Below are 25,824 nucleotides of genomic sequence, written 5' to 3'. Positions count from 1 at the left end.
GACTAGACCCATGCACAATATTCTAGATACAGTCTCACCAGGGCTGTATACACATACACAACATTTCTATTGGACACAAGTCCTCTGGCAATAAAACCAACAAACTATCTTCCCTCCTAAACATTTCTTGCAAGTTTGAATGATACAGAACACTCAGTTCACTTTTAAATCTCACTATTTAAATAATACTCTGCTTTCTTCCACAAAGAAAACTTGCATCAAAAGTCGAATAATGCAAATAAAACATTATTCCATTTGCTGTATTGTTCACTATTAATTATGCCTACATCTTCAATTCAGCTCAAACCGATACTAGCCTTCCTTAATCAAATAACTTAAAATTTATTGTACTTGATGCCCTCTTCCCAGTCAATAATATAGGCTGACAGCTATGGTTCACCAGTTCCTGTGGCAGCTCAGTGAAAATGACCTGACTATTGCTTTCTCTGTCTTTCTTTTATTAACTGTTCTGGCATATCACCCATAATACCATATGATCCAATTAGGCCTGATAGGGCCTTCTAAAAATCCAAATACACCATATTAACTAGTTTTCTCTTATCCATTTAATTACTTAGAACCTTTGACATTTAACAGATTAGTTCAACATGCGCTCCCTTTCATAAATGCATGATGACTCCACCTAATCCTACTATTTTCCCAAGTGCCTTTTCTCTGCTACTGATGCTGTAGGCCAGAAATGAAGCAGGCAAATTCTGGACATGAAGAAAAGAGTGACTGCCTGAAAATTAAGGCACAACTTGACTATGCCTGGTATTGAGAAGCCCTGGTAAAATTCAATCAAGTAGGTCTTGTTACACAAAGGAAGAATTGCTCAATGTCAATAATCCCAATCTCAGGACATTAACACTTAATGTACCACTTAGAGTTGAGCCCAATAAGTTCCACTTTAGTCTCATATGATCACAAGATCTTCTTCTACATTCCAGGCAAAGATATCTTTTTTTTAGCGGTATGTGTGGGTAAATCTAAATCTGCGCATTAGTCAGGGAACACCATCCTACAGTAAAGTATGATGGGTATCATTCTGTGGGGATGCGTTTCAGCAACACATACTGGAAATATGGTCAGGATTAATAGGAAGATACAAAGCGATAAATACAGAGAGACCCTGGATTTAAAAAAAACAGCCAGCCTCTGCCAGAATGCTTAATCTGAGGAGGAAGTTCATCTTTCAGCAGGGCAATGATCCAAAATGCAATGCCCGAGCAACCATGGGGTGGCTTCAAATGAAGAAAGTTGATGTCCTAGAGTGGCCTAGTCAGAGTCCTGACCTATAGAACATCTCTGGGAAGACCTCAAGACTCCCATCCACTGTCGCTCCCTAACTAACCAGGCAGAGCATGAGCAATTTTGCAAGTAGTAATGGGCAAATCTTGCTCCATCACATTGTGCAAAGCTAACCGGGACTTATCCATAAAGACTGCTGGCTGTAAAAGGTCATTCAACTAAGTATCGAACAAAGGGGGAATGAACAATTTTGATCTGCTGACATTTCAGTGTTTGAATTTTTAGATTTTCATACTTGATAATTTTTCCCATTTTTATACTTGCTAATTTTCCCTATTTTTTAGACTCTACTGTGGGGAGAAAAAGAAAATGTGATTCACAAATTAAAATTATTAGTTAAATTGCTTCAAAGTTACTGAAGACCCCATTCAGGATACAAAAGTGATCAAGAACATATCCAAGGATGAAGCTTTTAAGTATGTTAATATGGAGAAGTTGTAATTGTTGATGCATGAATATTAAACTCGTAAAACATAGTTTTAAAGCTAAATTCTATCAAATAACCTCTGGAACAAAATTGGCATGTCCTGTAGTTATCCCATAGGATTTACAAGAGATTAACAAAGCAAAGGGAATTTACTTGTTGCACACCATGGCATATGAAGACCGACACAAAATAGTCATTCAACGCCTCAGTCCTTTCCTTATCACCCAATATAATTTCCCCTTATCATCTGCCAAGGGACCTACGTTGACTTAAACCAACCTCTTACACTTTATCTACGAGGGGTGATTGATATGTTCATGGCCTAAGGTAGAAGGAGTCAATTTTAGAAAATCTAGCACATTTATTTTTCAACATAGTCCTCCTCCTACATTTTAACACTTAGTCCAGCGGTCATGGAGCATATGGATCTTGGAACTCCAGAAAGTGTCCACAGCAGGGATGATTGATAAGTTCGTGACCCAAGGTAGAAGGAGATGAGTTATACAGCTCTCGTTAGATGCACATGGAGGTCAACTCTTTGAGTGATTATGCAGAAAGTTTGAAGTTAATAACTCATCTCCTTCTACCTTAGGCCACAAACATATCAATCACCCCTCATATTTATAAAAACTTTTGCTATCTGCTTTTATATTTTGTGCTAATTTACTTTCATACCCTATCTTCCCTTTCCTTACTTCTTGCTTAGTTAGTCTCTGTTGCTTTTTAAAGTTTTCCCAATCCTCCAGCCTCCCACTACTCTTTGTGACTTTGTACATGAGCTTTTAATTTGATACTGTAGCGGTGTGCTACACGCAGCGCTAAAATTACGACACGGAGTCGGTAACTGCAGTCGAAGGAAAAAAACTTTATTCGAAAACTTCAGCCTCACTTTTAAGCCTCTGTCAACCGGCCCCCCATGGCGAAGAGGCTCCAAAGCTCTGTGCTCGCAAACCCCCGTAGGCTATCTAATTGTGAGTCGGTTCGAATACGCTAGGAAATGAGCCGCCACATAACCCCCCCCCAGAACCGGCGATACACCCCCCAATGTCCACAGCCTGGGCCAGAACCTGCTTGGGAGGTCGGCCTCTGCGCCGGAAACTCGGTCGGTTGTGCCAGGTCCACATGGGCCGGCTTGAGGCGGTCCACCGTAAACGGCCCCTCGTATGGCCGCTGCAGCGGTGGCCGATGCCCGCCCCTTCGTACAAACACAAACTTACAGTTCCGTAGGTCTTTGGGTACGCAGGTCGGGTGCCGCCCATGCTGTGAAGTGGGTATGGGGGCCAGGTTACCGAGCTTCTCGCGAAGTCTGCCCAGGACTGCAGCGGGTTCTTCCTCTTGCCCCCTCGGGGCTGGTAGGAACTCCCCGGGGACGGCCAGGGGCGCGCCGTATACCAACTCGGCCGACGAGGCGTGCAGGTCGTCCTTGGGCGCTGTGCGGATGCCGAGAAGGACCCAGGGAAGCTCGTCCGCCCAGTTGGCTCCTCGCAGGCGGGCCATGAGGGCCGACTTCAGGTGACGGTGGAAACGCTCCACTAGCCCGTTCGACTGTGGGTGGTAGGCAGTAGTGTGGTGCAGCTGAGTCCCCAAAAGGCTGGCCATAGCTGACCACAGGCTGGAGGTGAACTGGGCGCCTCTGTCGGAGGTAATGTGGGCTGGTACACCAAAGCGGGATATCCAGGTGGCGATCAGGGCTCGGGCGCAAGATTCGGAGGTGGTGTCGGTGAGCGGGACCGCCTCTGGCCATCTTGTGAACCGGTCCACGATAGTCAGGAGGTAACGCGCTCCGCGCGACACTGGCAGGGGGCCCACGATATCCACATGAATGTGGTCGAAACGCCGGTGGGCGGGATGGAACTGCTGCGGCGGGGCTTTGGTGTGCCACTGAACCTTGGCTGTCTGGCAGTGCATGCACGTTCTGGCCCATTCACTGACCTGTTTGCGGAGTCCGTGCCAAACGAACCTGCTGGAAACCATCCGGACAGTTGTCCGGATGGAGGGATGCGCCAAGTTATGAATGGAGTCGAAAACACGTCGCCGCCAGGCTGCGGGGACGACCGGACGGGGCCGGCCGGTGGCGACGTCACAGAGTAGGGTCCTCTCACCTGGGCCCACGGGGAGGTCCTGGAGCTGCAAACCAGAGACTGCAGTCCTGTAACTCGGAATCTCCTCATCTACCTGCTGTGCCTCTGCCAGTGCCTCAAAGTCTACCCCTTGGGAAAGGGCATGAACGGTAGGGCGAGAGAGCGCATCCGCCACGACATTGTCCTTACCCGAGACGTGCCGGACATCCGTTGTGTATTCAGAGATGTAGGACAGGTGGCGTTGCTGGCGGGATGACCAGGGGTCGGATGCTTTCGTAAACGCAAAGGTAAGCGGTTTGTGGTCCGTGAACGCGGTGAAGGGCCGACCTTCTAGGAAGTACCTGAAATGCCGGATTGCCAGGTAGAGCGCCAACAGTTCCCGGTCAAAAGCACTGTACTTGAGCTCGGGTGGCCGCAGGTGTTTGCTGAAAAACGCCAGGGGTTGCCAGCGACCTGCGATGAGCTGCTCCAGCACCCCACCGACTGCCGTGTTTGATGCGTCCACTGTGAGGGCGGTAGGGGTGTCCATTCTGGGATGTACTAGCATTGCGGCGTCAGCCAAAGCTTCCTTCGTTTGAACGAAAGCGGCGGCGGACTCCTCGTCCCAGGTATTGTCCTTGCTCGGACCCGACATCAGGGCGAACAGGGGGCGCATGATCCGGGCAGCTGAAGGGAGGAAGCGGCGGTAGAAATTGACCATACCTACGAATTCCTGAAGGCCTTTGATCGTGGTGGGTCGGGGGAAGTGGCGGACCGCATCTACCTTAGCGGGCAGAGGGGTTGCCCCGTCTTTAGTAATCCTGTGGCCCAGGAAGTCAATGGTATCAAGTCCGAACTGGCATTTGGCAGGGTTGATTGTAAGACCGTACTCACTCAGTCGGGCGCAGAGTTGACGGAGGTGGGACAGATGCTCCTGACGACTGCCGCTGGCTATGAGGATGTCATCCAAATAGATGAACGCGAAGTCCAGGTCCCGTCCCACCGCGTCCATTAACCGCTGGAACGTCTGTGCGGCATTCTTCAGGCCGAACGGCATGCGGAGGAACTCGAAGAGGCCAAACGGGGTGATGAGAGCCGTTTTGGGGACGTCGTCAGGATGCATCGGGATTTGATGGTACCCTCGGACAAGGTCGACCTTGGAGAAGATCCGGGCGCCGTGCAGGTTTGCCGCAAAGTCCTGAATGTGCGGCACAGGGTAGCGGTCCGGTGTGGTAGCCTCGTTCAGCCTGCGGTAGTCGCCGCACGGTCTCCAGCCCCCCGTCGCTTTGGGCACCATGTGCAGGGGGGAAGCCCAGGGGCTGTCGGACCGCCGGATGATCCCCAATTCCTCCATTCTCTGAAACTCCTCCTTCGCCAGTCGGAGCTTGTCCGGGGGAAGCCGCCGAGCACGGGCATGGAGGGGTGGTCCCTGTGTCGGGATGTGGTGCTGTACGCCGTGCCTGGGCATGGCTGCTGTGAACTGCGGTGCCAGAACCGATGGGAACTCCGCCAGGACCCTGGTGAAGTCGTTGTCGGACAGCGTGATGGAGCCGAGGTGAGGGGCTGGCAACTGGGCCGCGCCCAGGGAGAACGTCTGAAAGGTCTCGGCGTGTACCAGTCTCTTCCTGGGCAGGTCAACCAGCAGGCTGTGAGCTCGCAAAAAATCCGCACCCAGAAGCGGTTGGGCTACGGCGGCCAGTGTGAAGTCCCACGTGAACTGGCTGGGGCCGAACAGTAGCTGCACCTGACGGGTGCCATAGGTCCTTACTGTGCTGCCATTCACGGCCCTCAGGGGGGGACCCGGTGCCCTGCTGTGGGTGTCGTAACTCGTCGGAGGTAAAACGCTGATCTCAGCCCCAGTATCGACCAAAAACCGGCGTCCCGACCTTCTATCCCACACATACAGGAGGCTATCCCGATGGCCAGCCGCCGTAGCCATCAGCGGCGGCTGGCCCTGGCGTTTCCCGGGAACTTGCAGGGCGGGCGGCAACGGCGGGCTTCTGCGCCCCACCGCTGGTGGTAGAAGCACCAGTGTTCATTGGGCCGGGGGTTAGTGGGCTCTGCGGCCGGGCCTGGACTGGTTTGCTGCCGGGAGCGTGGCTGGGAGATCTGCGCGATGGACGCCCCGCTCACCTTTTTGGCGTTCCACAGCAAGTCCGCCCGGGCTGCCACCTTCCGGGGGTCACTGAAATCCGCGTCGGACAGCAGCAGGCGTATGTCCTCGGGCAGCTGCTCCAGGAATGCCTGCTCAAACATGAGGCCTGTGTGTCCCTCGGCCAGAGACAACATCTCATTCATTAAAGCCGATGGAGGTCTGTCGCCCAAGCCATCCAGGTGCAGTAAACGGGCAGCCCGCTCGCGCCGTGAGAGTCCGAAAGTCCTGAGGAGCAGGGCTTTGAATTCCGTGTACTTGCCGTCTGCCGGGGGCGACTGTACGAACTCCGCGACCTGGGCAGCTGTGTCCTGGTCGAGGGAGCCCACCACGTAGTAGTAGCGGGTGTCTTCTGAGGTGATCCGGCGAACGTGGAATTGGGCTTCGGCTTGCTGGAACCATAGGTCCGGGCGCTGTGTCCAGAAACCCGGCAGTTTCAACGAAACCGCATGAACAGAGGCGGCGTCGGTCATTTCTGGTCCAAAAATCGTTTGGACCGTCGGGGTCACCAATTGTAGCGGTGTGCTACACGCAGCGCTAAAATTACGACACGGAGTTGGTAACTGCAGTCGAAGGAAAAAAACTTTATTCGAAAACTTCAGCCTCACTTTTAAGCCTCTGTCAACCGGCCCCCCATGGCGAAGAGGCTCCAAAGCTCTGTGCTCGCAAACCCCCGTAGGCTATCTAATTGTGAGTCGGTTCGAATACGCTAGGAAATGAGCCGCCACAATACTATCTTTTATTTCCCTAGTTATCCAAGGCTGGCTCTCCTCACACTTACTGTCCTTACTTTTGACTTGAATATACTTTTGTTGAGCACTGTGAAAAATCTCTTTGAAAGTATTCCACTGTTCCTCAACTGTCCTACCAAATAGCCTGTGCTCCCAATGCACATTAGCCAACTCCTCCCTCATCCCGTTGTAGTCTCCCTTGTTCAAGCATAATACACTAGTTTTAGATCTAACTATTTCATCCTCCATCTGAATGCAAAATTCAATCATACTATGATCACTCTTTCCAACAGGATCCCTGACTACAAGATCATTAATTTTACCTGTCTCATTGCACAGGACTAGATCTAAGATAGCATTTTCATTGTAGGTTCACTACCATGCTGCTCAAGAAATCCATCACTGATGCATTCTATGAAGTTCCCCGTCAAGACTTCCTTGACCAACCTGATTCACCCAATCTATGTGGAAGTTAAAATCCCCCACAACAACTGCCGTTTTGTTCTTACAAGCCTCGGTTATTTTTTGGTTAATTGCCTCTGCCACTGCAATACTTTTTATTAAGTGACCTATACACAATACCCACCAGTGATTTTTTTCCCTTTACAAATCTCTAAACAGATGGACTCAACATTCTGCTCCGTAGATCTTATATCGTCTTTCACAATTGCCTTGATCTCATCCTTAATCAAGAGCACCACCCCACCTCCTGTGCCTTCCTGCTTATCTTTCCGTATTACCTGATACCCTTGGATATTTAATTCCCAGTTATCTCCATCTTGCAACCAGACTTCTGTAATGGCCACTAAATCATGCGCCTTGGTACTGATCTGAGCAGCAAGTCCACTAACCTTGTTTCTAATACTACGGGCATTTCAATAAAGTGCCCTTATACTCACTGTCCTTTCAGAATCTAGTGACCTAAGCAATTTTTGCTTTTTACTTTTATGCACCGTGCTCTTACTCTTTTCTTCACTAACTCTAGCTTTGGTCTCTGTATCACTTCCCTCTTCTTTTCTGTGTGGGTTCCTATCCCCCTGCCATATTAGTTTAAAGCCTCCCCAGCAGCACTAGCAAACAATCTCCCTAGGACATTGATCCTGGCCCTGCCCAGATGTAGACTGTCTGGACGGTACTGCTCCCACCTCCTCCAGAAGCTGTTCCAATGGCCCAAGAATCTGAAACCCTCCCTCCTGCACCACCACTCAAGCCACATATTCATTCTAGCTATCCTGCTATTCCGACTATTCCGACTATTCTGGCTAGCACTTGGCACCAGTGATAATCCTGAGATGATTACCTTTGAGGTCCTACTCTTTATCTCCTAGTTCCCTAAATTCAGTTTTGTAGGACTTCATCCCCCTTTCTTCCTATATCATTAGTACCTACAGGCACCACGACAGCTGGCTGCTCACCCTCTCCTTTCAGAATGCCCTGCAGCCTCTCCGAGACATCTCTGACCCTTGCACCCGGAAGGCAACACACCATACGGGAGTCCCGTCTGCAGCCATAGAAGCTCCTCTCTATTCCCCTTACCATGGAATCCTCTACCACAACAGCTCCGCCACTCTTTTTCTTGCCCTCATGCGCAGCAGAGCCACCAATGGTGCCACAATCCTGGCTACTGCTGCCTTCGCATGATGAGGCATCTCCTCCAACAGACTCCAAAGCAGTATATCTGTTTTGGAGGAAGATAACCTCAGGAGACTCCTGTACTATCTTCCTGCGACTACTCTTCCAACCAAAATTGATCTTTCTGGCCTTCAGACTAAACGTGATGTTTGGCGCAAGCCAATCACTGCACATCATCAAAAACACCATCCCTGCTGTGAAACGTGGTGGTGGCTGCATCATACTGTGAGGGTTGCTTCACTGCAGTAGGCCTGGAAGGCTTTTGAAGGTAGAGGGTAAAATGAATGCAGCAAAGTACAGGGAAATCCTGGAGGAAAACCTGATGCATTCTGCAAGAGAACTGCGACTTGGAAGAAGGTTTCTTTTCCAGTCTTATGACCCCAAACGTAAAGCCAAAGCTACACAGGAATGGCTTTAAAACAACAAAGTTAATGTCCTGGAGTGGCCACGTCAGAGTCCAGACCTCAATCCAATAAAGAATTTGTGGCTGGACTTGAAAAGGGCTGTTCACTCATGATCATCATGCAACAGAGCTTGAACAGTTTTGTAAAGAAGAATGGGGAAAAATTGCAGTGCCCAGAGGTGGAAAGCTGATAGAGACCTATCCACACAGACTCAAGATAGTAATTGCTGCCAAAGGTACATCTAATAAATACTGACTTGAAGGGCAGAGTACTTAGGCAATCAATTATTTTATATTTTAGATTTGTAATTAATTTAGATCACTCTGTAGGGATCTGTTTTCGCTGACATGAAAGCCTTTTTCTGTTGATCAGTGTGAAAAGAAACCAAATTAAATCCACTTTTATAGGGGAGTACCTTTTATAGGCACTGTATGCTTAAAGGTATAGGTGGAATTACAAAAAAGACAAGCGTTTTTTACTTTTTTGGAAGGTTAAGGATGTTCAGATTGTCACCAACACTAACAAATCTCTGCAGATGTACTATTGTAAGTATCCCGATTGGTTGCATCACGGTCTGGTAAGTTAGTTCGAATACACAATAATGTATGAATCTGTGGAGAGTATTGGACTCTGCCCAATACATCACAGGCACACCCTTTGCCACTTTTAGTAGTATCTACAGGCCTGCTGCTCAAAGAAGGTGCATCTATCAACGAAGATCCCACCATCCAGGGCAAGCCATCTAATTGAGCTACTATTAGGCAGGAGGTACAGAAGCCTGAAGTCCCACACAACCAAGTTCTAGAACAGCTACCTCCCTTCAACCATTCTGCTCTTGAACTACCAGTAAGACCCTAATCACCAAAATTTAGTAACAGTTTGATAGCTTTGCAGTAATGTGGGCATTTATATTTGTTCTAATTGTGTTCTGCCTCATAAAACTTGTGTATAGTTTATGTTTGTTTTTCTTATGAATGCTGCCTTTGTTATGTTATGTGCCTGTGATACTGCTGCATTAAGTCGTGTGCATTGAAGTACTTGTGCTTATGAAAATAAACTTGACTGGAGGTATATTTAGAGATAATAACTAATAATGAATAAATCTAACAGGCATACTTTCAATGCTGCAGAGAATTGTTTTGTACATTTTTAAAAATGAAGAGGAAAATCTGGCAACTAATGGGAATAATAAAAAGCACAAATCTGAGCACAAAATACATTTTAAAGCAGTTATTAGTAGAAATAATAGTTCTACTTAAATTCTTTTAGTTTTTTGCTCACTTTAGTGTTTCAGCCAAAAAGAAACTTTGTTGTACATCATCGTAGGCTGGCGATGAAGAGTAGACATCTTTGACACCTGAAAATCCCCCAATCACCCTGCAGTATTTATCGATGGCCTGGGAACAGAAGCACATTTATAAAGATGCAGTTTCACCTCCTTCGTAAAAATTCCCAGGATAATTTCATGCAAGAAACAACACAAAGCACTGGTTAGAAGCTGCAAAAGGAATACCTTCACAACTATGGAAACTAGTCCTAATAACTTGAAAATAGAACTAAAAATAAAATGCATCTTTAACATTTTATTGGACAAATGACTAGTTCTTGAGAAAAATAATTAAGCACAAATATTATTATATCTGAACAGTAATCATTGAAGAAATGTAAAAGTCAAATAGTTTCAATAATTGCAAAATCTACTTAAAACTTAACAGCTAAATTGTAGTAAAATTTGATCTTATACAAAAGTTGTAAATTTCACTTTACAAACTGATGGTGGAAGAACATTCCAGAAGTATTTCAAAATAATTAAAAGCAAAGCACTGCTATCAAATCTCTTCCAGCAGTATTATCCTACAAAACGAATGACACATTGCATTTGCCTTCTTCACCACAGATTCAACTTGCAAATCAACTTTTCTCCCCCTCAAGGAAATCATACTGACTACAGCTTATTTTGTCATGTACCTCCAAGTACCCTGAGACCTCATCCTTAATAATCGAGTCCAACATCTTCCCAACCACTGAAGTCAGACTAACTGACCTATAATTTCCTTTCTTGAAGAGAACAATATTTCCAATTTTCCAGTCTTCCAGAACTATTCCAGAAACTAGTGATTCTCAAAAGATCATTACCAATACCTCCACAATCTCTTCAAGCCAACTCTTTCAGAACCTGGGTATACACCATTTGGTCCAGGTGACATATCTATCTTCAGACCTTCTCTCTACTTATGGTAACTTCATGCCCGCTGACACATGGAACTTCCACTATACTGTTAGTATCTTCCATATTGAAGAATATTTCAGTTCAGCTGTCATTTCCTTGACCCCCAATACTACCTCTCCAGCATCGTTTTCCAACTGTCCAATATCCATTCTTGCTTCTCTTTTACACTTTATGTATCTGAAGAAACTTCTGGTATCTTCTTTAATATTACTGACTAGCTTACTTCCATATCCCATCTTTACCTTCTTAATGACATTTTTAGCTGCCTTCTTTTAGTTTTAAAAAACTTCCTAATCGTCCGACTTCTATTTTTTACTCTATTATATGCCCTCTCTTTGGCTTTTATCTTGGCTTGGATTTCTTTTGTTAGCCATGGTTGTGTCATCTTTCCTTTAGAATACTTCTTCCTCTTTGGGATGTATATATCCTACGTCTTCCAAATTGCTTCCACAAATTCCAGCCATTGTTGCGTTGGTCATCCCTGCCAGTACTCATTTCTAATCAGTTCTGACCAACTCCTCACTCATGCCTGTGTAATTCCTTTTACTCCACTGTAATACTGATACATCTGACTTTAGCTTCTCCTCAAATTTCAGGGTGAACTTGATCATATTATGATTACTTTTACCTTACGCTCTCTCATCAATTCTGGTTCATCACGCAACTCCCAATCCAGAATAGCTGATTCCCTAGTGGGCTCAATCATGAGTTGCTCTAACAGGCCATCTTGTAAGCACTCTAGAGTGTCCCCACCTTGAATCCAGCACCAATCCGATTTTTCCAATTTACCTGCATACTGAAATCTTCCATGACTATTATAACATTGCTCTTTTGGCATGCATTTTTATCTCCCGTTGTAATTTGTAGACCAAATCCCTACTACTGTTTGGGGGTCTGTATACAACTCCCATAAGAGAGCTTTTACCCTTGCAGTTCCTTCGCTCTATCCACAATGATTCAACACCTCCTGACCCCATGTCACCTCTTCCTAGGGATTTGATTTCATTTTTTACCAACAGAGGAATGCTGCTCTCTCTGCCTTCCTGTCTGTCTTTTCAATACAATGTGTATTCTTGGACATTAAGCTCCCAGTTATAATCTTCTTTCAGCCTATAATTCAGTGATGCCTACAACAGCATACCTGGATCAAGCAAATGTGCTCCAAGTTCATCTGCCTTATTACGTATGCTGAGCACATTCAAATATAACACCTTCAGTCTTGCATTCACCTTTTTCAATTTTGTCCACCTTTTACATTGCGACTCATCCTGTTGACTACAATTTTGCCCTATCAACAGCCTTTCCTCACTACACATTGCCTCTGTAAAACAAGCTACCTGATCTTCAGCACCATCACCTGCCTTTCCTATGATGCTTCTTACATTGAAATATACACAGCTCCGGACACTGGTCACGCCATATTCAACCTTTTGAATTCTAACTTTGTCTGAGGTCTTACCAGGCCTCCACAACCTCTCCACTAACTGTTCTGGCACTCTGGTCCCCACCACCTGCACTTCTTGTTGAAAACCTACTGTGCAGCATTAACAAACCTTCCTGCTAGGACCGTTCTGTACTGGCCCCACCTTTCCTGGAAGACAGACCAATGATTGAAAAACCTTATACCCTCCCTCCTACACCAACTCCTTAGCCATGTATTAAACTGTATAATCTTCCTAGTTCTGGCCTAACTAGTAAGTGGCAAAGGAAGTAACTCTGAGATCACAACCCGGGAGGTCCTTTCATTTATCTTAGCACCTAACTATCAGAACTCCCTATGCAGGACCTCATCACTCATTCTACCCACATCATGAGTACCTACATGGACCACGATTTCCCACTTAAGAATGCTGAGGACTCGATTCAAAATAGCCCAGGCCCTGCCACCAGGAGGCAACCCCCAAACAGTATCCAAAGTGATATACCTGTTAGGGGAGTTGGCCACAGAGGTACTCTGCCCTGGCACCTTAACCCCTTTCCCTTTCCTGACTGTCACCCAGTTTCCTGTACCCTGCACGCTGGGTGTAACTACCTCCCTATATGTCCTATCACCCCTTCAGCCTCCTGAATGATCCGGATTGCTCCATTATGTTCCCTCTCTTTTGCTTTTATGTTGTCTTTGATTTCCCTTGACAGCCACTGTTATGTCATCCTGCCTTTAGAATACTACCATTTCTTTGGGATGCATCTATCCTGCACCTTCCAAGTTTCTCCCAGAACTCCAGCCATTGCTGCTCTGCCATAGTCCCTGTGAGTGAACACTTCCAATCTACTTTGGCTCATGCCTCTGTAATTCCCTTTACTACACTGTAATACTGCTACATCTGACTTTAGCCTCTCCCTTTCAAATTGTAGAGTGAATTCTATCATAATCACCAGCTCCTAAGAACTCCTTTACCTCAAGCTCCCTAATCAAGTCTAGTTCATTACACAATTGTTCTGTATTTCATTGAAATACATAAATTGTTGCTCAGTTAAATGGCAGTTTGCTTTTTTTAAAGTATCTTTTTAACTATTTCCAAGAAACTTTGGCCAATTGCGCCATTTAAAGTCATCTAATTGGGCCAAAATATACTGGTCCCAATGTGTTCCAGTTACCCAGAATCTATTTATTATTTACTTCTGACTTTGCTTCAAAGATTCATTTATTCATAGTGGTACGCTTTTTTGGAGCAAGGCACATCCAAAACAACATGCGGAAGGATGTTTTTCTGATTGTGAGTGGAGGTATATTCAGGAAGATAGTGGATAGCAAGGTTATCCAAGACTGCAGCAGTTTATACAGTAGATCAGACGGAAAATTAGGCAATGTTCTGAAATAGATTCATAGAGCAATTCAGTACACAAACAGGGCTTGTTCAATGAATCTATTCCAGAACTATTTGCCAATACAGTTGGAGGCTCAGAAACCTAATGAACTCTTATGTGACAAATAGGAAAGGCTAGGTTGTTTTCTCCTTGAATGAAGGAGACTTTAGGGGTGACCGAATGGAGGTAAGTTACAAGATGCATAGATAAGACAGATCGTAAAAACTTTTCTCGTCAAAAACAAAGACTGTATGGTTTTAAGGTGTTAGAAAGGAGTTTTAAAAGGGGCCTGAAGGGCAATTTTTTCTTAGTTCAGTGTGAGATTGATACATTGCAAGAGGGAGAAATGTAATCAGATACAATTACTGCATTTAGACAGACAATTAAGTAGGCAAGATACAAAATGATACAGTCCTAAATGGGCAAATAGGATTAGAGTAAAGTCTAGTGCGTGAGTGAGTGGGCCAGTGAAGGAGTGGAGCTATGAGGGTTTGACTCAAGAGATTCTGGCAGTGTGAAGAGCTCAAACAAATAAATAGAGGGGTAGCTTAAGCAGAGCAGCCAGTGAAGGAGTGGAGCTTTGACTTGAGAGGCCTCGACAGGAAGAGGCGGAGGATGAGCTGGCTCCCAGTTAGACTTTACAAAATGGTGATGTGTCTCTCATGTGAGATGTGGCAGTCTTGGGGGAACTCCCCTCTCCTGCAGAGTCACATCTGCCAGAAGTGCGAGCGGCTAGGTGACATGGAAGAACTTGCAAGGAATCTGGAGCAGCGGCTGGATGACCTTCGACTTGTAAGAGAGAATGAGGCAGTCACAGATGAGAGCTACAGGGAGATAGTCATGCCTAGTCTGCCAGAAGCAGGTTGTTGGGTGACAGTCAGAGGGGGGAAAGTGAAGGTGAGCAGACAGGTAGTGCAGAGCACACCTGCAGCCATTCCCCTGAATAATAAGTATACTGTCCTGGATACTGTTGGTAAGGACAACCGACCAGGGGTGAGCCATGGTGGCAGGGCCTCCGGCAGTGAGTCTGACCCTGTGATGCAGAAGGGTGGGATGGAGAAGAGGAGAGCTGTCGTCATTGGAGACTCGATAGTCAGGGGAGCAGACAGGAGATTTTGTGGACGTGAGAAGGACACCCACATGGTTTGTTGCTTTTGGGGTGCCAGGGTCTGGGATGTCTCTGACCAGGTGCACGACATCCTGAATTAAAGAGGGAAAGCAACCAGAAGTCGTGATACATGTTGGTACCAATGACATAGGCAGGAAGAGGGATGAGGTCCAGAAGTGTGAGTTTTGGGAACTAGGCAGAAGACTGAAGAACAGGACCTCAAGGGTGGCGTTCTCAGGATTGCTGCCAGTGCTACGTGATAGTGATGGTGAGAATTGGAGGAGATGGCAGTTGAATGCGTGGCTGAGGAGTTGGTGCAGGGGCAGGGTTTTAGACTTTTGGATCATTGGGATCTCTTCTGGTGAAGGTGGGACCTGTACAGATTGGATGGGTTAAACCTGAACTCGAAGAGGAGCAATATCCTTGCAGGTAAGTTTGCTAGCATGGTTCAGAAGGTTTCAACTAATTTGCAAGGGGGATGGGACCTGGATCGATAGAGCAGTGGAAGAAGTGCATGGAGTAAAGCCAGATCTAACATATAGAGAGGCTTTGAGGAAAGAGAAGCAGAATAAAGGGTGTAAAGGTAGTAAGGCAGAAGGGCTAAAGTGTGTGTACTTTAATCAAGCAGCATCAGGAACAAAGGTGATGAACTGAGAGCTTGGATACATACTTGGAATTAGGATGTAGTGGCCATTACAGAGACTCGGCTGGCACCAGGGCAGGAATGGATTCTCAATATTCCTGGATTTCAGTGCTTTAAAAGGGATAGAGAGGAGGGAAAGGCGGAGGAGGGGGGGCATTACTGGTCAGGGACACTATTACATCTACAGAAAGGGTGGGTAATGTAGCAGGATCCTCTTTTGAGTCAGTATGTGTGGAAGTCCGGAACAGGAAGGGAGCAGTTACTCAATTGGGAGTATTCTATAGACCCCCTGGTAACAGCAGAGATACCGAGGAGCAGATTGGGAGGCAGATTTTGGAAAGGTGCGAAAATAACAGGGTTGTTATCATGAGTGACTTTAACTTCCCTAATATTGATTGGCACTTGATTAGTTCCAATGGTTTAGATGGGGCAGAGTTTGTTAAGTGTGTCCAGGACGGATTCCTGTCACAGTATGTTGACAGGCCGACTAGGGGTAATGCCATACTAGATCTAGTATTGGGTAACGAACCAGGTTAGGTCACAGATCTTTCAGTGGGTGAGCATCTGGGGGACAGTGACCACCACTCCCTGGCCTTTAGCATTATTATGGAAAAGGATAGAATCAGAGAGGACAGGAAAATTTTTAACTGGAGAAGGGAAAATTGTGAGGCTATAAGGCTAGAAATTGTGGGTGTGAATTGGGATGATGTCTTTTCAGGGAAATCTACTACAGACATGTGGTCGATGTTTAGGGATCTCTTGCAGGATGTTAGGGATAAATTTGTCCTGGTGAGAAAGATAAAGAATGGTAGGGTGAAGGAACCATGGGTGACAAGTGAGGTGGAAAATCTAGTCAGGTGGAAAAAGGCAACATACATGAGGTTTAGGAAACAAGGATCAGATAGGTCTATTGAGGAATATAGGGTAGCAAGAAAGGACCTTAAAAAGGGGCTGAGGAGAGCAAGAAGGGAGCATGAGAAGGCCTTGGTGAGTAGGGTAAAGGAAAACCCCAAGGCATTCTTCAATTATGTGAAGAACAAAAGGATGACAGGAGTGAAGGTAGGACCAATTAAAGATAAAGGTGGGAAGATGTGCCTGGAGGCTACAGAAGTGAGTGAGGTCCTCAATGAATATCTCTCTTCTGTATTCACAAATGAGAGGGAACTTGATGATGGTGAGGACAATAAGTGAGGTTGATGTTCTGGAGCATGTTTCTATTAAGGGAGAGGAGATGTTTGAGTTGTTAAAATACATTAGGACAGATAAGTCCTCAGAGCCTGACAGAATATTCACCCAGCTGCTCCACAAGGCAAGGGAAGAGATTGCTGAGCCTCTGGCTAGGATCTTTATGTCCTCGTTGTCCACAGGAATGGTACTGGAGGATTGGAGGGAGGCGAATGCAGTCCTCTTGCTTAACAAAGGCAGTAGGGGTAGTCTGGGTAATTATAGACCAGTAAGCCTTATGTCTGTGGTGGGAAAGCTGTTGGAAAAGATTCTTAGAGATAGGATCTATGGGCATTTAGAGAATCATGGTCTGAACAGGGACAGTCAGCATGGCTTTGTGAAGGGCAGATCATGTCTAACAAGCCTGATAGAGTTCTTTGAGGAGGTAACCAGGCATATAGATGAGGGTAGTGCAGTGGATGTGAGCTACATGGATTTTAGTAAGGCACTTGACAAGGTTCCACACGGTAGGCTTATTCAGAAAGTCAGAAGGCATGGGATCCAGGGAAGTTTGGCCAGGTGAATTCAAAATTGGCTTGCCTGCAGGAAGCAGAGGGTCATGGTGGAGGGAGCACATTCAGATTGGAGGGTTGTGACTAGTGGTGTCCCACAAGGATCAGTTCTGCGACCTCTACTTTTAGTGATTTTTATTAACAACCTGGATGTTGGGATAGAAGGGTGGGTTGGCAAGTTTGTAGACCATACAAAGGTTGGTGGTGTTGTGGATAGTGTAGAGGATTGTCAAAGATTGCAGAGAGACATTGATAGGATGCAGAAGTGGGCTGAGAAGTGGCAGAAGAGTTCAACCCGGAGAAGTGTGAGGTGGTACACTTTGGAAGGACAAACTTCAAGGCAGAGTACAAAGTAAATGGCAGGATGCTTGGTAGTGTGGAGGAGCAGAGGGATCTAGGGGTACATGTCCACAGATCCCTGAAAGTTGCCTCACAGGTAGATAGGGTAGTTAAGAAAGCTTATGGGGTGTTAGCTTTCATAAGTTGAGGGACAGAGTTTAAGAGATGCGAAGTAATGATGCAGCTCCATAAAACTCTGGTTAGGCCACACTTGGAGTACTGTGTCCAGTTCTGGTTGCCTCACTATAGGAAGGATGTGGAAGCATTGGAAAGGGGACAGAGGAGATTTATCAGGATGCTGCCTGGTTTAGAGAGTATGCATTATGATCAGAGATTAAGGGAGCTGGGGCTTAACTTCTTAGAGAAGGAGGGTGACAGCAGACGTGATAGAGATATACAAGATATTAAGAGGAACAGAGTGGACAGCCAGCACCTCTTCCCCAGGGCACCACTGCTCAATACAAGAGGACATGGCTTTAAGGTAAGGGGAGGGAAGTTCAAGCGGGATATTAGAGGAAGGTTTTTTTTACTCAGAGTGGTTGGTGCATGGAATGCACTGTCTGAGTCAGTGGTGGAGGCAGATACACTAGTAAAATTTAAGAGACTACTAGACAGGTATATGGAGGAATTTAAGGTGGGGGGTTATATGGGAGGTAGGGTTTAAGGGTCGACACAACATTGTGGGCCGTACTATTCTATGTTCTAAAGGGCAAAATGGTTTGCAAGGACATTGAAGGCCAAAGGGCTCATTTCTGTGCTGTATTATTTTGACTTGGTCACTGTAATTGGTCTGTGATCTAATGCTGATCACTCATTTCTAATACACTAATTTGCAAGGCTTTTGTTTCCTGTTACTTCAAAAACTTAACTGTTTTGACACCAACAACTATGCAAAAAAATTGAGTTGTTAGCTACTGACTTTATATTTCAGATTCAGCAGTTGTGACATGTGTCTCCTGATAGGAAGGAAGAATAGATTTGGCAACATAGATGAATAGATTTAAAGCATGCTTTACATTCCAAACTTTATTTCAGCATTATCATGGTGCAGTTCCAAAAAGGTAGATCGAATAAAATGTATCCCAAAAAACTGATTTTTCATGCATAGTTATATATGACAAGTTGGCCAAGCATAAATAGAGAACATTCACAAACAAGATACTTGTTTACCATAACAGAAAATTGCACCTATAAACCAAATGTAACGCTGTTAGTGAATCTGTTATATATTCATCAAAAGTAATTGAATTTGTGTTCCATTCTTTCCAAGGCTATCAAGAAAAGGTAGCCATTCCGTCTTCCACAAGAAATAGGCAATGATAGCTATGACCAAATTCAAAAAATGAGGAAAAAGACAACCGCACAAATTTCTGCTCTTGTTCTTCTACCTCCCTGAGGACAATAGGTTAATCTTAGATTACAACCTGATGTATGCAAATATCATATTCCTTCAATAGGAAGCATTTCATATCTCAAGCATGGAATAAAATTCATCAATATTAGACTTCAGTACATCAAGGGAAATATTTTTTATAGTCACAGATGGTACAGTATTGAAGCAAGCCATTTCATACAAGTGCTTTGAGAGGGCAAACAAATTAATTCCAATTCTATAAAAAGATGTACATTTTGACCAGCAACAACATGCCCATAAAATGGTATGTAATAAGATGGACATGCAACAAAGATTACTTTTTAAAAAATGGTACCATTTAAAGTTGGCGGCAGCTTAAAGTTACTACTTCTCTCACCTGAGCTGCCTCCCAGCCCCACTGCCGATATTTGGGATCATGGGTGAATCGCCACATATACCAGTAGGTTTCTATCACTTCTGGCCGAAGGATGTAGTACTTTTCATTTTGCCTCAGTGCCACTGCTTCTGTCCCACCATCAAATTTGAATGCCTCAGGGCCTAACTTTAGCACTGTATTTATGAAAAGAGGAAATGAAAATTATAATGTGACAGACATTCAGCAAAGCAAAACAATTCAAAATTTTTGACATGTATTTTTTTTTTAGATGCCTGCAGAGAATGCAATTTTATAGTTAAAAATGACTGAGATGCTTTTAAATACAACTTCATCATATTGTTCTAATAGATAACAAGGGCAACATCAGTGACCCCAGGGTGCCCCAACCCCCATGGTGTGTGTTAAGCCCGCTGCTGTTCTCACTGTTGACTCATGCTGCCAGAACCAGCTCAAACTGCATTAACTTCACTGATGGTACTACTGTGGTTGGCCTCATCAGCAATAAGACGTAAAGAGATGGCATGAGAACAATAACCTAACTTTCAACATAGATAAAACAAAAGATGACTGTAGACTTCAGGAAGGCACAGGTCGACCATTCCCCATTGCACATGAAGAGCTCAAAGTTCCTCGGTCATGCATGTAACAGATGATCTAACCTCCTCACTAGTCAAGAGGATACATCAGCATTCCCACTTTGAGGAGAATGAGGTTCAAACAACTTTCCATAGGACCATCATCAAGACACTCCTGTATGGCTCCATTATTGTATAGTATGGAAGCTGCAAGGCAATGAACTGCTAGACACTACAGAGGATAGTAATAACCACGAAGAGGATAACCAGGGTGGAATCAAATCGAATCAAGTATGCACACAAGTAAGCAAGCAAGCAAATGACGTTGCTTGGCAAATTCGGGCTGGGTGTATCTGCAACCACACCACCCAAACCAACCCCAACACTCCTCCTCTGCCTCCTGTCCCACACATGGTGCTCGCCATTCCCAACATACTTTGCTCCTGGCAGATTTATAAACGCACTGCCTGCTCCACATTGACAAATGGAGTACTGTGCAAATGTCTTTTGCACAATATCAAATGCTAAAAGACGAAGGGCCTGAAATATTGATGAGTACCCCTACCACCCAGCCCACATTCTCTTTGGCCTTCTACTGTCTGGAAGGAGGTAGAGGAGCATCAGGACTAGGACTACCAGACTGGGTAATAGCTTCTTCCTCTTCTAGGCTATGAGACTAATGAATACCCTGCCACCACCAAGGTCTCATCACTAGCACAGCAAGCTGCTCACCTGTGTTGCACATTATATGCATTTTGAATCATATTTTATTAATGTATTTATGGTAATATTCTGATTTATGTGCTATGTGTGATATATATTTCATAGGTGCACCACGGCCCGGATGAACGCTGTTTCATTTGATTGTTTATATGTACAGTCAAAAGACAATCAACAACTTGAACTTGAATTGACCTGCAACATCATTGCTAACAAAGATCAAAGGTCTGAAAAGCAAAGTAAGACCTTTCAAGCGAACAATCAAAACATTACAATAACCAGGGTCAGCTTAAAGTAAGCTTCAAAGCTGAAGACCCAAAGATGCTCTGACGAAAGGTCTTCAACTTGTAACGTTAACAGTTTCTCTTTCCATAGATGCTGCCTGGCCTATCTGTTTCCAACATTTTCAGTTTTTTGGTTCAGACTTTCTTCAACTTTCTTTTGTCAGGGTGCAATCTATTATACTGACTACAAATAAATCTTTAACAATTTAATTCTTGCTTAATGTATGATGCTGGACAGCATGATCTGAAAAATTCAATGAGTTATTTATCGGAATACTAGTGCAGATTTATTAATACAGGAAAAGCTCCTGACTCAATATCCAACCACTGTAAGAAATATGCCTAAAAAGTGCTGAAAGTGACTTCTTCAAGGTTAAGGCCTTGAACCTGCACCATGCACTACAAGCAGTCAAATATTGCCCAAGATATTTTGGATTAGATTCTAAGATTGAGATAATGTAATTAATAACACTGCATTCAGATAGAACACAAACACTTTTTCCATGTCACAGGCAGAGAAATTCTAGATGAGGAGTGCACAATCGTTTTTATGCCATGGACCAAAACCATTAACCTGTTCTGTAGACCCCAGGTTGAGAATTCCTGTTCTAGACTAATGTATTATGTGCACATTTTATTCCATATCCGGACTTAGTTATTTTTATATAATTCTTCAGAGTTGTTGAATGTGGTTGCTCCAGTTGTTTGCCACACCAACACACATCAAATTCCTAATGTGTGCAAATGTTGAATAAAGTTCATCCTCTTCCACTTTGAAAATGTTTTTAAACAAAAGTTCTGTGTTGTAATTGGAGTTACATGGTACCTGTTTTGTCATATGACTGATGACAGGTGTGTGCAATCTCGGCACCAAGCTGTAGATAATGCCCTGCTTTATCGTTTGGGGATCCATCTGCCCCAAGAGCAAACATTCCTCCAGCAAAACATGTCAGGTGACCCATTTTCCTCTCAAGGTGACCATTCTTCCATTCTCCAATAAAAGTCAAACCACTGTTTGATTTCCTGATAAGATGCTTCTCGATAGCCTATCAAAAATATAAACATTAGATTAGCAAATAATCAACAGCAAATCCAATCCCAGTCTATTTTAGATACTTTCAGGTATGATGGTACATGAATGCCAGAACTTCAAAAAGTTCTGCAAACAGCTAGCATTTCCTAGCAAGTTTCAGTCCTCGAACGTAGGAACAAAACAACATAACGATCTCTTATAACAGTATTACCTTTCTCAAGATGGACTGAGAAAACTTTGCATAATTCGGTATAAGCAACTTTGAAATACAGGTAGCAGGTGAATACGTTGCAAAATTTCACATGCCAATGTACTAGTTATAATCATTGGAATTAATAAAAATAATTCACCCCTGTCCCAATTGGTGAAAAGTACACTTGCACTTTAATTGCGCTGAGCAAATAATCAAGCACTACATACGTAGGTCAGAGCCTACTCCCTGGATTTCACTTCAGCAAATCACACCAACTGACTTCTGAGCATCTGCCTTTTGTTTCTCTTCCCTTCATTCATGATCCTTTATGGGTCTTGGTTAGAAAGCTGTCAATCAAAACTGCCCCATTTACCATTCCCTTCAGAAAACAACTACATGCAAAAATTTAAAAAGTTGCCCATTTTTGTTGCCCAGACCTAAGATAATGATTACTCTCACTTACCTCAAATCACTACTGTGCCTAAAATTACTAAAAATCTCACAACAGTCTAAATATTTTAGGCTTCAGTCCTACTCCAGATATCTGATCAGAAAAAAATATATTTAAGTACTGTTGCATTGTCATTAGTATTACCTTTCTGAAGAACTGCATTACTGATGCACTGTCTCTACTTCTATGTGAGCATGAAAGATCATAGGCACTAATTCAAAGATCAGCACGGTATCCAAACAATGCATCTCCCTCAAGCAGTTCTACCAAACAGTGTGCACTGCAGATGCTGTGGTCAAAGCAACACGTAGAACAAGCTGGAGGGACTCAGCAGGTCAGACAGCATTCGTGGAAACCAGCAGTCAACTTTTCAGGCTCAGACCCTTCGTCAGGACTGAAGACGGAGGGGGCAGGGGCCCTATAAAGAAGGTGGGGGGAGGGTGGAAGGTGCCAGGTGAAAAACCAATCAGAGGAAAGATCAAGGGGTGGGGAGGGGAAGGCAAAAAGGTGAAGGAGGAATGTAAGGGGAAAGCACTGTGTAGTAGAAGAAGGCAGAATCATGAGAGAGGTGATAGGCAGCTGGAGGAAGAGGCAGAGTGAAACAGGGATGGGGAAAGGGACAGGGAGAGAATTACTGGAAGTTGGAGAAATCAATGTTCATGCTAAGGGGCTGGAGACTATACAGGCAGTACATGAGGTGTTGCTCCTCCAACCTGAGTTTGGCCACATCATGGCAGTAGAGGAGGCCATGTATGGACATATCCGAATGGGAATGTGAAGCAGAGTTGAAGTTCTCCCAGTTGCCACCCACTTCAACTCTGCTTCAAAATTGAATGTGATCTAAATTTTGCTTCACATAAAATAATTAGTTAAGGATGTGTTTTAGGACATTTAGGAAGGGACATGAAAGCTACTAAATACATTCATATTACAATGGTGGTGAGTAATTTTAATGAATTGTTCATTAATGTACATCAACTCTATCTTGATCCCAGCAGATCTAAATTGAATGCACATTGAATTTCAAATTGATTTTAGAATCATTTTAAGTTGATTTGAAAGGAAACAACCATGACCCAAACATTATAAATGCTAACAGACTTTTTAAGCCCAATGTTTGAAAATTAGCTTGTATTTTATACTGAACCAGAATATAACAAAAAAATCAGGAAATATTGTGCACATGTGCATTTTGAAATTCAATAAATCTTGTCATAGTGCATTATACAACAGTTGTTGAAACTAAGTCAACATATTACAACTCAATAACAAATAAGCTATTCCAAATTATTGGCTACTTAACTATAAATCTGAGCATCCTTAAAAGAAAAATCAGTTACACTAAGCAGTTTTCTTTTGAAAATCTAAAGATTTTGGTTTACCTGCACTGCATCATCATACATTTTCCTTGCTTCTGTATCTGTTTTATCAGATACTAACCAAGCCTTCAGCAAATATTCATAGAAACTGTCTCCTAGTCCACCCACAGAAGTATGATCTGCACAAAAATGAGAAAAAGTCTACATGATATATTTTCATTAATCTGGGCAATTATTTCTTATTAATTTAACCTGATGAATAAGATTGGAATAAATATGGAATTCAAACTACAAACTTGATAAAATTAATCTGTTGAAAAGGCAAAAAGTTATATATTTGTATAGATATATACAAACAGATAATCATTGTTTGCCCTTTGAAAATAAAAAAATAATCCAGAGGTTGGAAAATGGTGCTGCACATAATCATTGTTAAGGAAATTACATCAAAGAAAAGTTTATAACCACAGTTGCACTAACACAAAGATCATAATTTAACTTTTGAAATTGAGGACAAATGCTGATAGCAAAGGCATTTATATAACTAGTATCACAAATAACTAGAAATGAAGACATGCTTATTACATTAGAAAAGTGTTAAAATGAAGGCACCTAGTAAGATATATTCCTTGTGTTTCATAATAAAATCATGTAAACTAGAATATAACAGTGGATGCTACAATAAAAGAAAACGATTTTGTTATTGTCATACAGTACTTGTGTTGAAAATAAAATACAGACACAAATTCTGTCAAAACTGCTATATTTGGTTTAGTTAACAATCAATAAAATCTGAACATCCGTATAGGTGAAAGTCATTATTACATTATAATGACTATAATAAATGTGAACAGGGGAAAACAGATACAAACAGACTAGGAAACCTGCTAGAGCTCCCACCTTTGATAAAAACTTTCAGAGATCCCCAATGTAAAGGGATCAGAGTAACTGATTCAGATGTTAAGTGTTCAAAGCTCCAAACAGTCCTTTATAAGTGTCACATATGCATATTATCTACACAACCTATACATAGGATGCTAATATGAATGTAAACTGTGTCAGAAGTTAATGTCTCAAGAAATATAATTTCAGATAATTAAAATAAACTGGTTCCTGGAAGTAAAATCTCTAAGTAGCAATACAGATTGCACAAGGAACTCTGAGACTATATATAAATGAAATAGCCATTTTACTTTTCAAAATCAATCAAATATGCATCGAAAAGGAAAATACAGTTTTGCTATTTATGGGCAGTTAGATTTACATATTCTACCTGGGCAACAAACTTGGAGGCAGCATTAGCAGAAAGTTTACTGGTTTTGTACAAACAGATAGTAGGACCAAGTAAGGATTGCCCACTGAGATGTCAGAACAGAAACAAAGGAGGATTATGTGTACAAGGCTCTATGTGAGAATTAAAGGAAGATTGGAAGGTACATTACGTTGTGATTTAACTTTTTGGCTACATTGGCACTGTTTACACATACAGAGATTTTCTCTGATAATATATTAAGTCAGCAAAATACAACTTTTAAAGAGTACAAGAGATAATTCACTGGCATTGTCAGCAAAATTCTTTTAAGAGGAAACTAAACTGCAGCTTAATAGGCTTTCTAAATCTATGGAAAGCTGGTACTAGAAGCGTGTGGAGGATGTTATTAGCTGACTGGGTCCAATGCAAAATTGAAGGTCAACTGCAGAAACTTACATAATGTAGGTCCAAAGGAATTTTCTGCGAAGTACAGATCGATAAAGTAAAAAAAAATGACAAATGAAACAGTTTTTGTTAACATGCTGCTCCATCTAACAACAATTTTTTTTCTCTCTACCTGCCACTTTCCACCATGCCAATCAGATTATTAAGTTACATACCAACTGTAACCTAGGAGAGTAGCAAGGTTAAGAAACAGTGAATAA

The 25,824-nt window shown here is 43.5% G+C and overlaps 1 protein-coding gene across 2 annotated transcripts in view; it reads right to left on the bottom strand.

The window, feature by feature from the left end:
• man1a2 (mannosidase, alpha, class 1A, member 2) overlaps positions 1 to 25,824 on the bottom strand; it is a 157,410-nt gene that overhangs the window by 17,928 nt on the left and 113,658 nt on the right. For both annotated transcript variants that reach the window (XM_059968368.1, XM_059968369.1), the window contains 4 exons: positions 23,971 to 24,086; positions 21,738 to 21,957; positions 19,333 to 19,505; positions 9,999 to 10,114 (listed from right to left, as the gene is read on the bottom strand). In XM_059968368.1, the coding sequence (XP_059824351.1) occupies positions 9,999 to 10,114; positions 19,333 to 19,505; positions 21,738 to 21,957; positions 23,971 to 24,086 (625 nt within the window). The remainder of the gene's footprint in view (positions 1 to 9,998; positions 10,115 to 19,332; positions 19,506 to 21,737; positions 21,958 to 23,970; positions 24,087 to 25,824) is intronic.

Source organism: Hypanus sabinus, chromosome 4, assembly GCF_030144855.1.
Source record: "Hypanus sabinus isolate sHypSab1 chromosome 4, sHypSab1.hap1, whole genome shotgun sequence".
NCBI lineage: Eukaryota > Metazoa > Chordata > Chondrichthyes > Myliobatiformes > Dasyatidae > Hypanus > Hypanus sabinus.
This window is presented reverse-complemented; position numbering and strand designations above follow the sequence as displayed.